The sequence below is a fragment of the Anguilla anguilla genome, chromosome 5 (genome assembly GCF_013347855.1).
Source record: "Anguilla anguilla isolate fAngAng1 chromosome 5, fAngAng1.pri, whole genome shotgun sequence".
In the NCBI taxonomy this organism is placed as follows: Eukaryota; Metazoa; Chordata; class Actinopteri; order Anguilliformes; family Anguillidae; genus Anguilla; species Anguilla anguilla.
In genome coordinates, this window is record NC_049205.1 from 7206439 (window position 1) to 7223911 (window position 17473).

At 48.6% G+C, this 17473-nt stretch overlaps 1 protein-coding gene across 8 annotated transcripts in view; it reads left to right on the top strand.

The window, feature by feature from the left end:
* Positions 1 to 16876, top strand: part of lingo2b (leucine rich repeat and Ig domain containing 2b) — a 265280-nt gene extending 248404 nt beyond the window's left edge. For 7 of the 8 annotated variants that reach the window (XM_035420060.1, XM_035420061.1, XM_035420063.1 and 4 more), the window contains one exon: positions 13920 to 16876. In XM_035420060.1, coding sequence (XP_035275951.1) covers positions 13932 to 15788 — 1857 coding nt within the window. In that variant the 5' untranslated portion in view covers positions 13920 to 13931 and the 3' untranslated portion in view covers positions 15789 to 16876. Of the gene's footprint in view, positions 1 to 1018; positions 1039 to 13919 lie in introns of those variants that run through there. The other variant, XM_035420066.1, reaches the window with a different exon arrangement.
* The last annotated feature ends 597 nt before the right edge of the window (positions 16877 to 17473 follow it).

Consider the following 17473-nt stretch of genomic DNA (forward strand, 5'->3'; position numbering starts at 1 on the left):
AAAGCATCCGCACTGTAAAAGCCAAACTGGAGCTGAGAAACTCCGTGTCTTTAAACGGCTAGTTCACCTTCCGAGTCCAGCTGGAAGAGCGCCCCCTGTTGACTCGTCATGGGAAACGGCTGTCGTTATGCTGCACTCCCTTGGCCGTAGTGTGGCACAGTGATTTTGGAACTAGGTTTGAAAGCTCAGGTACCCAGGAAGGGTGCTTCTGTTGTACTGTTGTGCCCCTGAGTGGGGTATTTAACCTGCATGCCTTCAGTTCAGAACCAGATGTGTGAGGGGATTGTACTGTAAAGAACGGAAGCTGAGCGAGTCACTGTGGATGAGAGCATGTGCTAACTGGCTATACTGTAAACGGTGGACGGAATGCGCGGGGCCTGTTGGATGGAATGCACAGGGTCTGCATTCCTGGTGCCAGGGAGGCTAATGTGTGCACGCGGAGAGGAGCGGCCGGCTGCAGCCTCAGGCCGTTTATCTCCCACTGATTCAGCTGCTGGGGACAGGACCGAGGAAGCGCTTCTGCGCGCACATTATCTCTCTCTCTCTCTCTCTCTCTCTCTCTCCATCTCTCTCTCTCTCTCCATCTCACTCCATCTCTCTCTCTCTCTCTCTCTTTCTCTATCTGTCTCTCCCTCTCTCTCTCTCTCTCCCCCCTCTCTCCTTCTCTCTCTCTCTCAATTCAATTAAATTCAAAATACTTTATTGACATGACGTTTCAGTATTTGTACGTATTGCCAAAGCTTTCCCCAAACAACATTACGTAAACTACAATTCAACATCATGAAGTATAAACACATATGAACATAAACAATTAAATGCATGACATAATTTTTCTTTCCCTCTTTTTGTCTCTCTCTCAGAGTTGGCTGTAGGGGTGTTCTCTGTTTGTCTTGTGTCTTTTGCTAAAAGAAAGAAAGGATTGAAAGAAAGAAAAGCGTAGCTGTTAGACGGACACAGTGGCGGTGTGTGCAGGACCGTGGCTGATACTGCGATAGGGAGCTGTCCCTCAGAGAAGCATCACCACGGGCAACGGGCGAGGTCAGCTTATCGCTCCTCTAATGGGGAATGTAATGAGTTCCTTGAGAAAAATCTAGCTGATTGAATCATGGCTGAATTTTTCAGAAGGCTTATACATTTTAATGGGGCGGGGGGAGATAATTGAGGGGGGTGGGGGAAGGCCAGGATCGGGTAATTGTTTTTAGTCCTGCAGAAATTATCACAGTGTTTTTTTTTTTTTTTTTAGCCTGTTTTTATTTTCCAAACAGTGTGTGCAGATATAATCACATGCACCATAGATCACGCAATATGTATGTTCAGAATGTGTCTGATTGAATATGTCGGAGGTTGAGACCCCTGTACTAGAGGCTTTCAGATTTAATCTGAAACCCTTATCATGCTGGGGCATGTGATATTAGATGGCATTTTATTGTGAACTAGATTTACTGTTTACTGTTGTATGTGTTGGGCCGGTGCCACGATCCAGGGGCATGTGACAGGCTTCGCATTTAACACAATCCCATTCTTACTGGGAAATCCAGAGTCAGCAAATCGCCCGAGGGTAGGAGAACACTCCGGGGTTTGAACCCGCAAACCCTCTGTGCATGTTCCCGAACCTCTGCATCGCTCTGCTGCCCCCTGCTGTCAGGCAGATGAATGGCCAGCCCGTGGCAATTGGCTGCAGGGTGGGGGCGGGGGTGGTGGGGTTGGTTGGGGGGGGGGGGGGGGGGGGCGGTCCTCTTCCGCAGATGGCGCAGGATGAATAATTCAGAGCGGAAGCGCGTCGTCCTTGGCGATGGCGGGCGGCGGCGCGCGGACCCGCCGGGACAGCAGGAGGCGCCGCAGAGAGGGACCTGATTTACGGCCCGGGAGCAGCTGCCGGGCCGCCCGTTTCCGTCGGAGCGCCTCGGCGGCGCGGGCGTGGGAGCGCGCTCGGCCAGCGTCGCCGTCTGCCGGCGCCGGCGTTAAAATTGCACCCCGCCGCATTTTAATGAGCCGCTGCCAGGCGGCCCGATCTGCGGGCCCCCGCCTCCACTGTGGGTCTGAGTCCTTTTTAATTAGGTGCTGCCTGGTGTGGGATTAAGACCAGGGTGTTGCTAAGCGCGCCGCCCATGAGACTCTAACCTCCCCCCCCCCCCCCCCCCCCGCCTTCCCCCCGCCCCCACTCTCTGCCTGAGCTCAGGCTTATCAGCACAAACTCCTCTGGAGATTACCGCCAGCCACACACAGTTGTTTCTCACCCATTCGCTGGTTAGCACAGACCTCTGCTCTGTGATTCGCTGGTTATTATAGACCGCTGGTCTGTGATATGCTGGTTATAGATCGCTGGTCTGTGATACGGTGGTTATTACAAACCTTTGCTCCATGATTCCCTGGTTATTGCAGACTTCTGGTCTGTGAGTCCTCGTTAGTACGGATCTCTGGCCTGTGATTCGCTGGCTATTAAAGATCTCTGGTCTGTGATTAGCTGGTTATTACAAACCTCTGCTACATGATTCACTGGTTATTACAGACCTCTTCTCCATGATTCACTGGTTATTACAGACCCCTTGTCTGTGATTCGCTGGCTACAGCATCAGGTGTGGGACCACCGCATATGCACCACATCGGGGCTCATTCGGCCATCATTGTTAAGCCGTTCTCTAAAGCCTTAATTGTTACTAATTATTACCTGCCTCCCTGCCCATCTGTCTTCCTCAAGCAAACACAGAATGTCTTCACTGTGATACAGCCTCGCTGTGAAGTATCCGTGAATAACATTGTTGACTTTGGTTTCACTGGGTTTTTTTAAATATACCACCCCTCACAACACCTCTTCCCAGCTACAGTAAAGTTCATAAAACATGTGTTCTGTTTTTTTTCCGCAAGCAAACATTTTTTGAAACAGAAGAGAACAACCCCTGCCAGTTGAGCCTTTGATTTCTTCATCTCCTTTGGCTCTCAGAGAACTAGAGTAGGTCCCCACTTAGCGAGATGGTGATTGTGGCCGCGTCCAAATCAGTTACACCGCAATCGCATTGTGTTACACTGAAAATGATTACATTATGCTTCATTCGGTGGGCACTCCAGCCCAGCGTGACGGACCCGGGGTCAGTCACATGCTTACGTAATCATCCCAGACGTTCGGAGCGCAAAGGAATTAGGATTGATTAGGTAATGCGACGGGAGCTGAGTCAGTGCTCGGTGCTACCCCGCCAGAGAAACGTGGCTAAACAGCGTCAGCAGGAGCTCGGTGGAGCTCAGTGAAAGTACAGGACCGAAGGGAAGGCTGCTGTTAGACCTCATTTTCTTCGAGCGAGGCTGGAAGGGATTAGTGTGAAGGAGGCGGGTTGAGTTTGCGTCGGACCTTTCCTGCGTATCTCGCGGCGCTTCGACGAAAAGCGGGCGGCCCTCACCGCAACCCGCCGCAAACGCGCAACGGCGCTCACCTTGGACACGCGTCCCGCGGCGCCGACACCGTTCGTCCGCGCGGACGTATTTCGCATAGTTTCGTGGTTTTTTTTTTTTTCTTCATTCTGCATTCTACTGATGCCGCGGTGCCGAAGCCAGCACAAAACCCCTCGATCCGGCAGCGGCGTCGGGCGAGGAGGGTTCGCACGAACTCTGAATCTGCCGCTGCTGAAGTAAAGTGATATCTTTTTTCCTTTGTGTGATATGTATACGCTAGAAGCTTGTGAATGATAAGAAGGGTGCCAGGTGGTAGCCCTCATTTATGATGACTTTTTTTGGCAGACGCTACAGGGGCGTACAGAGCATTCGGAAATAAAGCACGCAGTCTGGGAGCCAGTGTGATGTCATCCATAGCACTGGAGCAGCGTCTGATGCAATCTGTAAAGGACCCAAGGACACAGTCTGGTTTAAGTCCAATTTAATCCACAGCACAGACATAATCATTTTTATAGGTACTATTTAGTCCATGGCATAGACATTATACATTTTATAGGTACTATTTAATCCATGGAATAGACGTAATAAATTTTATAGGCAGCATTTCATCCATGGTACACACATAATCATTTACATAGGTGCTACTTAATCTATGGCACAGAAATAATATTTATTTTATAGAAACTATTCCATGGCATAGACATGATAATGTTTATAAGTACCATTTAATCCATGGTACAGACATAATCATTTTTATGGGCACTATTCAATCCATGGCATAGCCATAATAATTTATATAGGTACCATTTAATCCTTGGCACTGAAATTATTTTTATCGGCGCCATTTAATCCATGGCACAGACATAATCATTTTATGGTCGCTATGTATTCCATGGCACAGGTACACAGTTATATCCCTCTGATCTGCAAGCAGCTTTCATGGCCTGCCCCAGATCCCTGCCTTTCTGTCAAACCGCTCCACTACAATCCTCGCTCATAAAAATGTCTGAGCCTTTGGGGTTTTTTTTGCCCTCTCCATGAACCCCCAAACCACCCAAGCCAAACCCCCAAGGCTTTAGGATGTGCTAAAAACACAGCCAGCAGTACTAAGTCTGAAGTTACAGTGCTTCAGATCTTACACCACCTTTTCTTTGACATTCTGATCACCCGACATCCCAACTGGAAGCACAACACAGAACTAGATGATGAATCCGTGGGGGATACACGATGAAGAATATATGATGAACACATAATGATGAGAACGTGCCATTCAGCCCATGAAGACTCCTAATTTACATACAATCATTTCAAACCAAAAGCCGAGTACCACTCACTATATCAGCAGTTTCAGTTCAATTACTTATGTGTTCATCTGAAGAGCTAATTGAGCTGAAAGCAATTCAGAAGGTTTTATTTTTTTTTCTTTCTAATCCTGGCTTTTTAACTGAAGGAATGTGTGTTCCTCTGAAATCTCAGGAAGGAAAATGGTCGACAAGGACGTTCCCATTTGGCACAACAGGTCCCTGCGTATGTCACATTAGGACTGGCCGATTTTTCTAAGCAAATAAACTCGGGCCCTCGTAGCAGCGGCGCGTGCTCACAGAACGGCTTAAGAGGCGTTTCTCAAATAGCACACAGAAGGACACACGCGGTACCCGATGTTCTGAAATGTTGCATCTGTTAGCGCATGCTACCGTAATCCCTACGCACCTACCTTCCGGAGCCTTCCTTTTTTCATTAGTGCTGTAAAGTGGCAATCAGGTGAGCACTTCAGGCAGCGTGTTTGTTCGTGTTGGATTTACCCAAATCCCCGTTTTTGTTTTCATTTTTTTTTTTTTTCAGACGCGCGCACGCAACACCGCCGCAAACATTTACCGGCCTGACTCCTCGGTTTTACTGCGGTCGTAAAGTGGCAATCAGGTCCTTGTGTCAGCGGGTATTTTCCCCGGTGCTGATGAACTGCCCGCGGTTCGAGCCAGCATTCCCGCGGCTTTAGAGTGGCTGTGTTTCTGCCCGCGGTTCGAGACCTTATTCCTGTGGTCTGATGGAGAACCTGAGTCTGTGCTCACGGTTCGAGCCTTTGTCCCCATGGCCTACAGGGGTCATTTGTCTGTTTCTGCTCACAGTTCGAGCCTGTGTTCCTGTGTTCTGGCGGAAGACGTGTGTCTGTCCTACTGCTCACGGTTCGAGCCTATGTTGCTGTGTTCTGACAGAGGACGTGTGTCTGTCCTACTGCTCGCGGTTCGAGCCTGTGTTCCTGTGTTCTGACGGAGGACGTGTGTCTGTCCTACTGCTCCTGGGCGGAACAGGACATTGCATCTCTCCCATTCTTTTACATGCACAGAATCGTTTGAGTTACTGTGATAATGTCTCGGCAATTAGCGATGACATCTCCGGGGTAGTGCAGCACTGCCCTGTGCGGCAACACTCTGAGATTGACATGAAGCCTACTCCCCAAACCAAACCCCAGCTCTCTGTTCTGCCTCCGCATCTCTCAGTCAGCCCCTTCATAACACTGCACCGTCAACACACACACACACACACACAAACTGTCTCAGTGCATTACAGGGGAAACATAAATGTCAGAATTTGAATTTAAAATGACAAACAACTGAACATGCAGTATGAGACAAAAATAGAATCCAATGCCTAGAGAAGTTATCGCGTGGAAATTTGATTTAGCAAAGCATGAACACAAACAGAGTATTTGCAGGGTAAATATTTGTGCATTTTTCATAGACACACAGATTTTTATTCAAAATAACTCTGAAACAGTACACTCAGATTTCAATCATCCGTAGGTCAAATGAGTCTGGTTTGGGGTAGCAGAAGGCTGTTTAACCCTAAAATCTCTGTTTGCAGCACAGTTTTTGTATCACTTTATAAAGATGTTTTTTCTCTTTAGCTGTTCGCATTGGGAGATTGGATAATTCCCCAAAGCTACATGGAAAGGGGGGATAGTGGGTGTCTGAGAAGGTTCCCCAATCCTCTGGAAAGTCAAATCCTACTTTTGTAATCTGGAATTTGGCTGAGCATAAACATTGTAATCCTTGGGTTTATTAAATTGGAAGAATGCGCTCTACAAAGATGTCTCGGCAGCCTGTTCCGTTGCAGTGAACTTTGAGTCGACGCCTTGTAGAGAAAGTGTTCATGAGAAGCAAAACGCATACCTAATTTATGCGATAAACATGGAAACAGAATACTCTTTTATTTTTTAATGTGATTTCTATTTAGATTTCTGTATATCAGTTCTTCAAAGATTGAGGTGCCCCAACTCCCCTAACTCCACCCCCCCACTCCACCCCCCCCCCCCCCCCACAAAAAACAAAACAAGTGTTCCTAATACAAGAGAAGAAGAGGTTTTAGGAAAGTAACAGGGTGTTTTTTTGCTCAATACACAACTTTGCATATGCTTTGAAGTATAATGACTCAACAGAAAAGCCTTTCTGTTGACAAGAGTGACCTTAAATTGCTGGAATTACACTGTTCCTCAGTGTGCGAGGAACTCTCTGAAACCAGAGAAAGCGTTCAGGTCTGAATCCCGAACATAGCAATAAAAGAGGCGGCTTTGTGGGCTCAGAGACCACTAATTGGTTCCATCCGTGTGCCAGCTCTGTAAACGAGTTGGACTGGATCCCACTAAGCAGCATCTGTAACCTACGGCAAAGAGAGCAGTGACAATGTACAATAGCTTCAGACGTGTCCACATGTGTGCTTTTAGCCACTGCAGCTCTCGGTAGATCTCTCCTGTCAGCCAACCCTGTTCAAAAGGTTGAAGTGTAGCGGCAGTGTAGCATGGTGGGTAAGGAACTGGGCTTGTGTCCTGGGTAGGACAGTGCCATTGTACCCTTGAGCAAGGTACTCAACCAGCATTGCTTCAGTATATATCCAGCTGAATAAATGGATGCAGTGTAAATGCTATGTAAAAAGTTATGTAAGTCACTCTGGATAAGAGCGTCTGCTAAATGCCTGTAAAGTGAATAGGACAGCCACGAGAAAGTTGTGACTGTTTCTGTTTCTTAAAAAAAAAAAAAAGACTGGCAATAGCTGCAAAAGAGATTTTTCGGGTACAGTAGGGTCCCGGAGATATGAACACCAGAGTTACGGGCCTGTCAGAGGAGAGAGGTTTGAAACTGGAAAACGTGTACACAACAACGCATCGCCAAGCTCCTTATCTCCACAGGGAACTCGCGACTGAGACCCAAGCATGGGTTTCCACGTTCGCCTCACAAATTCATAAATACACAAAAGCACAGCACATCTTTGAACAGACGTACACATATTCTATGATAGCTGCTAGAGATGCATCCCAGGAGCATAATTAACAATAATGAACACAAAGTAAGAATCAGTGAATGGCATATAAGAACATTTTATATTATCAAAAAATAATAAAAAGTAATAATAATAAAAAATACCGCAGTGTGGTATTCGGGTCTATAATGTATACACACAGTGTGGTATTAGGGTCTATAATGTATACACAGTGTGGTATTAGTGTCTATAATGTATACACAGTGTGGTATTAGGGTCTATAATGTATACACACAGTGTGGTATTAGGGTCTATAATGTGTACACACAGTGTGGTATTAGGGTCTATAATGTATACACACAGTGTGGTATTCGTGTCTATAATGTATACACAGTGTGGTATTAGGGTCCATAATGTATACACACAGTGCGGTATTAGAGTCTATAATGTATACACACAGTGTGGTATTAGGGTCTATAATGTATACACACAGTGTGGTATTAGGGTCTATAATGTATACACACCAAGTGGTATTAGGGTCCATAATGTTGACACGCTGTCTGCTACTGAGTAGAGAATGACATTTCGCACTATGACTCTCTGTGGACAGGCCTCAGATTGCTCAGACACCAAATAGAATGTGTGTGTTCTCCATCTAAGCGTGAAGGCTAGGCGTGCGCTCACTGGTGGGCATGATAGATGTTTCGTTGTTCCATAATATTCCTGTCTTAACCGAAAGGGGACTGCTCTGTTAGTTATGTAATCAGCATTCAGGTGGGGTGCAGCTCAAGGATAGCTCCACATTGGAAGCATTATTCTCAATTGTCAAGGTAATGTTTCAGATATATTACAAAACATATGAAATGATAGATTTTGACTGGTGTGCCCCCTTAAATGAATTTTACAAAAAATATCCTGGAAGGCAAAATGGACTTGTCTCTGCAGACACCTTGTAGAGGAAACTATCTCTACAGCAAATTGCCAGAATCAATCGATGCTATTATACTCCATCAGCCATGTCAATTCTGTTCCTTATTGTGAGGCTTTCTGGTGAAAATTAATGATCCACAATCTGAGCTTTTCTTTTTATTATGTCTAAATGATTATAGTGGGGGGAAATACCAGCACTGTAATGTCAACAGAATTTATAAAGTTGGTCATGTTTCCTCCGCAAACAAATTGTGTGGCCCACAGTTCATATATACTCAGCATTTCCAATCTTTGTTTACGGATTAAATAGCTCATTTCAGCTAAGCCTTCAAAGGCAGACTAAAGGAATACATTATTTATGCATTTATGTGCATCACTTCTACATCTACAGTAGGCTATAATCTTACAAAGTAGCCTGTCATATACTATATATTTCTATAAAGTAAACAAATATAGTTAGCCGATTATATATCGAATAAGTGAACCTCACTGGACGAACTATCTCTGCCGATGCGCGTTGATTCTCGCATCTTGAAGTGTCTGTGTTGTTGCGGGCTAGCTTTTATTCGACTGAATTAAATAGCTTCCCGCGTTCGAGCAATTGGCCTGCTGCGGCTCCAGCCGTCGGTCGACAGATGAGTGCAGCTGTTTTTTAAATCGTCTTGACGAAGGGTCGGCGAGCTGGAGGCGGCGTGCGCCTGCTCCTGCCAGCCACGTCGCGCGTCCGACTGCGCTTAATCCTCTCTCACTCCGCCCGCCGCGCGGCGGAAGGGGCGCGCCTGTGTGATGCGACTCTGAATACAGTCAAGGGTATATACAGGAGCGCTTCCTCTCTCTCTCTCTCTCTCTCTCTCTCTCTCTCTCTCTTTCTGTCTCTCACTCTCTCTCCCTCTTTATCTCTCTTTCTGTTTCTCACTCTCTCTCCCTCTTTATCTCTCTCTGTCTTTCTCACTCTCCCTCTCTCTCTCTCTCTTTCTCACCCTCTCTCTCCCTCTTTCTCTCTCTTTCTGTCTCTCGCTCTCTCTCTCTCTTTGTCTCTCTCTCTCCATTCACAGAGTCTTATCTCAAGCCTCTCGCGTGCGTTCGCTGTGATATTTTATCCCGAGTAAACAGCCCCTTTCTGTTTTCGGTGGCGGCAGAAGAGGCCTCTCTCCGTGCAGCAGGGCCGAGTCACCGTGCACCGCTTCAGCTCTTCCCCCCGTCTCGGGTTCGGTTGGAGAGACTTTTATTTAAATGTTCAGCGGGCGCGAGCGGGACGGGTCTGTGTGCGCTGCGAGCGAACCGACGCCCTGCGACTTTTCTGAAGTGGCTCCCCGAGGGGTGGCTGGGTGAATTACGCCCAGGCTGTCTCCTCGTGCGATATTCCACTGGCGCTGGCTGGGAAAGTGTTCACACTCTCAGGCTGGTGTTTATCCTCCGTTTGACATGTAGGGGCTGTGCAGTCTGTTAAATTCAAAACATCTTAGGTCGTCCGCGTGTTTTGTTAAACAGCATTGCGTGTTTTGCGCTGGCATGCACACACACACACACACACACACACACACACATCTTTTATTATCTGTATTTCCGTTTATCTCCTCACAGATTATCAGGTAATTTCAAACGCAACATAAAATGAAAGATGCGTCCCTACAAACAGCTGTGATAAAACGGATTTATTTGATTTAATTATCGAGGCTGTTCTTAATTCCTAATTCGCCGAATGTGCTCCAGACATGAGGCTCGGGGTCGGTAACCAGACCCGGTGGACCCTCCAGTAATTTGCATTATAGCCTGCATTTGTGTAAGAAAGAGCGTTTAAGGGAATTATTTTATGGAGAAATGAATACAGTCGTTTGTTCAGACAGACGGATAGATTAAATAAAATACGTTAAAAAACCCGTGAGAAACCAACTTACTTAATTGCAGTGATAGGATGGATAGGAGCACGTTAGTAAATAGTAGTAGTTGTAGTAGCAGTAGTAGTATTAGTAGGAGGAGGAGGAGTAGTAGTAATAATAATAATAATAATAATAATAATAATCGCTATTTAGTTGTTTATTGTGTTTATTTTGATTGATTTCCTGACCAGCTGTCCTCGGACTGAATGCTGTTGTTACTGCACGTCTCGCTGAGCCGGTGACTCATGGCTCTGGAGCCGCAGCGGTCGGGCCAGTCCTTGAACTCCGCGGCGCGAGCGCCTGCTCCCGCCATCGCCTCGTCGACGGCCCCTTCGCCCCGCCGTTCAGAGAAACGCAGCGCGCGTGACTAACTATCGGACGCGGAAGCGTCCCTGGCGTTTGACGTGTCGTGTCCTCCCGTGATGGATGCGGCCTCTCTCACGGATACGGGGGGGGGGGGGGGGGGTCTGGTTATTACATCCTGGATCGCCGCCCGAGACCCCCCCCCCCCCCCATTCGAGAAGCGTCTTTTCGCTCGAGCCGGCTTCTCGCCTACCTGACTGCGCCGGGAGAAAGATGACGAGCCCTTTGGTGAACGAGCCAATTAATTTAGGAACAGCACCCCCCCCCCCCCCCAACACCCACCCCCCTCCCCCCTCCTCCCCAAGCGCCGGGGCTCGATATTTCAGCGAAGCTACCAGCAGCCCTGCTAATTTAGTTGACGAATGCTCTCCTGTTTCGCAACGTAAGCCTAAATCATGACGTCAGCGGCAGATAGATGAACGACACCGGGAGCAGTCTCCTTGGGCGACGGCGCCGTAGCTTTCTCTTGTCCCGACGTTGTGCGTTTTTTTTGTTTTTTCTTTCTTTGACTTCCAAGATATTAATAAACGAGGGTCAAGGAAAGGCTTGCAGACGTCAGCTGCAGAATGCAGTGTCACCGTGTTTCGCTACCGCGGTGATGCACTGTGGTTACAGTAGTTACGGGGGGCTCGTGGCCGTAAGAACTCAGACGCTTCACTTTGATCTTTTATGTGCAGGCCGTGGGCTTTTTGAGTCAGACGCATTGTTGCAGCTGTAGTGCGCCCTCTGGAGGTCAATCTCAGATTAAAGGTATTAACGGTAACTCAGTGTTGTCTGTTGTAATGGCATCTGTGTGCAGAACTATGGACTGGTGGCACTGGAGACTCGTATGTTGACAGAGAGCTGTACATGTCTAGTAATTCAAGAGTAACACCCTCACCCTTCCCTGCCCATGGAAAGCCACCTCCCCCTAAAATACCCACAATCACTGCTGACACTGAAGACTTGAGAGTGTGGGATCATCTGTAGACAGGAGACAAAATGACAAGTGCAGATAAGCTATGTGACCTAATCTTGTCATGGAATATCAAGCATTCTTATGAATGTAGAGATTCTCTTTATTTTAATCGTTAAAATTAATTGGGCAGATTAAATCCAAGGAGATATATGTCTTCTCTTACAGCATATCTGATAAAGCTTTTTTTTCTTCTTTTTTCCCCTTGGTCTCAGCTCTGTTCAGTTCCTTCATCTTTCGGCTGATAACTGATATACGATGTCCTGAGAACACTGAGAGAAGGAGAGATGGAGTAGGGGAAAAAAAAACAAAAACAGCAAAAAAAGAACATCCAGTTGGACATCTGGACCATTCCCACGATGCAGTTCACTTGTACCACATTTGTGCGGCGCGCGGAATATGAGGCTGAGCGTTGTTTATTCTGGAAGCATATGATCTGTGTTACAGCACGGGTCTGCAAGGGCTCTCCAGAGCTCGGCTCTGCATACTAAACCACGATGAACCGCGTTTAAAAGCAGCTGTTCTGCGTTCTGAGAGCAGGCGGGGGGGGGGGGGGGGGACTGTGAGCACAGATAAATGTCACTTTCAGACGGCCCCTCCCCGCCGTCACCTGGACGCGCTGGCGGTGTCAGAGCGCCGCTTGCCCAGGTGTCTGCGCCACCGAGCGACCCGGTCAGACCGCCATTACGGCTCTGTCAAGGGCAACAGCTGCCCGCCAAGACACCCGAGCTCATCCCATTACCTGAGTGTGTGTGTGTGTGTGTGTGTGTGTGTGTGTGTCTGCGTGTGTATGTGTGTGGGCCTGTGTGTTTCTGTGTGTGTGTGTGTGTGTGCCTGCGTGTGTGTGTGTGTGTGTGTTGGTCTGTGTGTTTGTGCGTGTGCCTGTGTGTGTGTATGTGTGTTGGTGTGTGTGTTTCTGTGTGCGTGTGTGTGCTTGCGTTTCCATGGAGATGGTTTCCACGCTGACTCTCTCCTCTGTGAGTGATTGGTGTTGGTTGCATGGTGGGGAACCTTGAGACACATCCATCCCCGGGTTCTGTCACGCGTCCAAGCAACACTTCAGGTGCGACGCTGCCGGCAAGCACTGCCAGTTCGGGTGCCAGCTCGGATGCCAGCTCGCATGCCAGCCCGAATCGCATGGCGCCCGTATGCCACTGTTTATCTCCCTTACGCTTTCATTAGCGTCTCCCTCAGGCTGGCAGCCCGGGCACTGCCGCCTGGGCCCCGGTCTGCTCTGCGCACCGTCGCCACGACGACAGAGCTAGCGCGTCAACGTCCACCGTATGTGACGTCACTGGAGAAGCGGAAAGAGTGTGATTGGACACCTTAGCTGTTTTCGTCATCAGCAATATCTCACAAACAAACGGCAATCTTAACAGAAATGCTCATAAATGCTGTTGAAATGTTTCACAGTAGCTGGTTACCAAGGCTATATCTCGCACCACTGATGGTCCTCTTCCCTTTTTTTAATCTAATAGTTTAATAGTTGTTTTTAATGCATGTGTTCAGGGCAGGGCCTGGAGTTGGGTAAAAATCCCCCTCATCTGGGTAAAATCTGCCCAATCTGGCAACCCTGGAAGAGCACGCGATTGGCCCTGCAGCTCTCCTGAGTTCCCATGTGCGTCAGACCCCAGGGGAAGCGTTTGTCTGTTAATTTGCATCATCTCTATTAAAGTAAATCAAGAGCAAAAGCATCATCAAGCTGTTAGGATGCCAAAGAGAGTCACAAACAGAAGGATCTGTTTTTTTTTTTTTTTGTTTTTTTTTTGTCCTCAATTCCTGAGAGTACAGCCAAGGCCTGTGTGTCACTTGACAGTTGGAGACTGCTGCCAAATATTCCTTCATATTTGTCTCAGTTTCCTGGAAGAATAATTAAGGGACATGTGTGAGAAGGGTTAGTACAGTAAAGCATTAAAGTACTTAAGTAAATGTCAGGTTTAGATACCTGTCTTTACTGGAATTAGTTAGAATAGATATTTTTGTTGTTGTGCATGTACTAGTCCCAAGATTATGTTTCCTTCAGTACAAAGCTGGAGGAGCTGCTTTTTTAGTTGAAATTGGCTTTTAGGAATTATTTTGCTTTTGTTTTTGGTTTTAAATGCTTAAAAAAAATTAAAAAAAACATTTCTTTTTTTGTCTCCTTACTCTGGCAGAGCTTTGACAGAATGGTCGACTGCATCAGCAAAGTCATGCTGCACACGGCTATCTCATGCTGGCAACCGTTCCTGGGGCTGGCCCTCGTCCTCGTCTTCGTCGGCTCCGCCCTCGGGTGCCCCGCCCGGTGCGAGTGCTCCGCCCAGAGCAAGTCTGTCATCTGCCACCGCAAGCGCCTGCTGGCCATCCCCGAGGGCATCCCCATCGAGACGCGCGTCCTGGACCTGAGCAAGAACAAGCTGCGGAGCGTCAACCCGGACAACTTCTCCTCCTTCCCGCAGCTGGAGGAGCTGGACCTCAGCGACAACATCATCGGCTCGGTGGAGCCGGGCGCCTTCAACGCCCTGGTCAACATGCACAGCCTCAGCCTGAAGAGCAACCGCATCAAGCTGATCCCGCTGGGCGTGTTCACCGGACTGGCCAACCTCACCCTGCTGGACATCAGCGACAACAAGATCGTCATCCTGCTGGACTACATGTTCCAGGACCTGCACAACCTGAAGGTGCTGGAGGTGGGCGACAACGACCTGGTGTACATCTCGCACCGGGCCTTCAGCGGCCTGCTGGGCCTGGAGAGCCTGACGCTGGAGCGCTGCAACCTGACCATGGTGCCCACTGAGGCCCTGTCGCACCTGCACAACCTGGTGACCCTGCGCCTGCGGCAGCTCAACATCGCCGTGCTGCACCCCAACTCCTTCCGCAAGCTGTTCCGCCTGCGGCACCTGGAGATCGACAGCTGGCCCGCCCTGGACAGCTTCCCCGCCGACACCCTGCAGGGGCTCAACCTCACCACGCTGTCCGTCACCAACACCAACCTGTCCGCCTTCCCCTACCAGGCCTTCCGCCACCTGCCCTACCTGACGCACCTCAACCTGTCCTTCAGCCGCATCGCCCACGTCCAGGGGGGCATGCTGGCGGAGCTGGGGAGGCTCCGCGAGCTGCACCTGGTGGGGGCGGGGCTGCTCGCTATCGAGCCCTACGCCTTCCAGGGCATGCGGTCGCTGCGCGTCCTCAACGTCTCGCACAACCAGCTGGACACCCTGGAGCGCTCGGCCTTCCAGGCCCCGGAGGTGCTGGAGAAGCTCCTGATCGACGGGAACCCGCTGGTGTGCGACTGCCGGCTCATGTGGCTCCTGCAGAGGCGGCACTCCATCCAGTTCGGCGAGGCCCAGCCCGAGTGCGGCACGCCCGAGGGCGTGCGCGGGCGCCCCTTCCGCGAGTTCAAGGAGTCGCTGCTGTCCTACTACGTGACCTGCACCAAGCCCCGCATCCGGCAGAACAAGACCCAGCTGCTGTTCGTGGACGAGGGCCAGCCGGCCCGGCTGTACTGCAGCGCGGACGGCACGCCCCGCCCGACCGTCACCTGGCTGACCCCGCGCCAGCGCCACATCACCTACAAGAACAGCGGGCGGGTGGCGGTGCACGCCAGCGGCACGCTGGAGATCAAGGTGTCCGAGGTGCACGACAGCGGCGTGTACGTGTGCGTGGCGAGCAACGCGGCGGGCAACGACAGCCTGTCGGCCTCGCTGGCCGTCAAGAGCCTGGGGATCAGCGACAGGTCGCTTTACGCCAACAGGACCTCTCAGTACTACACTGAGCCCAACAGCACCGCCACCAACGGGACCAACCTCTTCAACATGACCTTTGGCCTGGACCTAAAGACCATTTTGGTGTCCACCGCCATGGGCTGCTTCACCTTCCTGGGCGTGGTCCTCTTCTGCTTCCTGCTGCTCTTTGTGTGGAGCCGCGGGAAGGGGAAGCACAAAAGCAACATCGACATCGAGTACGTGCCGCGCAAGTCCGCCGGGACAGGGGCTGAGGGCGCGGAGCAGGCCGGCCCCCGCCGGGTCAACATGAAGATGATTTAAAGGGCGCCCAGGGCCCAGACTAACGAGTGATGGGGGAAAAAAATGGGGATGGCAGCCTGGAATGACTACTGCCCCCCACAGGCTGGGAGGACAAATGGCGAGCGTTTTTGGCACTGTGCGTTTGAGAGACAGTGAGATTGCGCACGCTCCCTCTCTACACTCCCCCCGCCGGACCCCGTGAACCACAGCCGGAATACCGGAGGCAATTCCCAAACCGGCATTTCGGCACTGAGCATTTGCCTACTCCGAATCCCGAAATGCAGACATTATAGACCAATGTACAGAACATATTTGTATCTAAAACAAAAAAAGATGTATTTGTTAAGTCTTGCATCATGCTTACCCCTTGCAACGAGACGGAATATCTTTTCAAACACATACGTTTACATATATATACTTAATGGCACATTACGTGTATGTATGTACGCGTACGTACAGTCTTAGAGCAATATTTACAGGATACAGCTTCAGCTGAATTGAAAAGTACCCCAAATCGAGCTTGTTGCGCCCTCACTTTTATAACTGCTGGAGAATCGCCAGAGAGGATTTGCGGTGTCCCAGCGCAATTCATGCAGTTAGCAGAATATCTGTCAAATGAAAATTTCACTGGATATTAATTCTTATAGGCCTCAATCCCAACCACAATAACAACAACAACAACAACAACAGCAATGACAGAAATATTACTGGTTGTCATGACAAGTGACATTTTGTAAAATCAGGTTCTGTGATTTTAAGACTTACTGAAGAATAGTATGTATATATATAAAAAATAATATATATATACAGTACATTTATTTATATGGAAGTTAACATTCTTGTTTCCTTATAAAATCACTGTTTCTCCTTTTTTCATTTTTCTCTCTTACTTTGACCCCAGTCTTTCCAGGGGACTTGCCTGGTGCCGTACGGAATCACATGTCCACGTTTCTGCTGTGAAATTACCCTTATTTTCCCTGCTAAGAAATCTGATATCTGTTGTGGTAGTTTCCCTCATTTCTGTTGATCAATCATTTAGATTGTGAAAAGTTAAAAAAAAAAATACAAAAAAAAAAAAAACTGTATGTTGAATAAAGAATTAATTTGTATCCCGATGTGTTAAATGTGACTGTGGCAGCAGGAAGGTTGGGTCGGCGTCAGTAAAAATGGCCTTTCTGAGGAAACGTCCCCACAGGTCTTCATCTGATAAGGTGACCAGTTTTATCAAGAGTTTTCCATTTGACCATGGATGTAAAGTGGTCTTTGAGCTTCGTTTGATGGGCGGAGTCTGCTCTAACCCCCTGGTCTGTGCTGAGTACTGGATTGAAAGTCACTCCATCGTTGAATCTGTCCATGAGCCATCTTAAGCCGCCGCATATAGATATTATCAATGGCTGCATGATTCAATGAGGTCATCGTATTGTGATTAGCATGCGTAAGAGCAAAAACACATCCACACACAAAACATTGGTCATGTGACCTTGGAGCACATGCTACAGTCACCAAATTCAACAAAACTGATAAGATTGATTCCCTTTGCTTAACCCATTATCAAAAAAAACAGGAAGTACAGAATGATGTTCTAATTATCAATTTGATATTATGCAGGTATTGGAATGCCTCTACTGATCTGGGTTGAGAAACAACAAACATTTCTGTTAAAAATAACACTAAAACAACTCTCCAAACACTGTCAGGTGCATTGG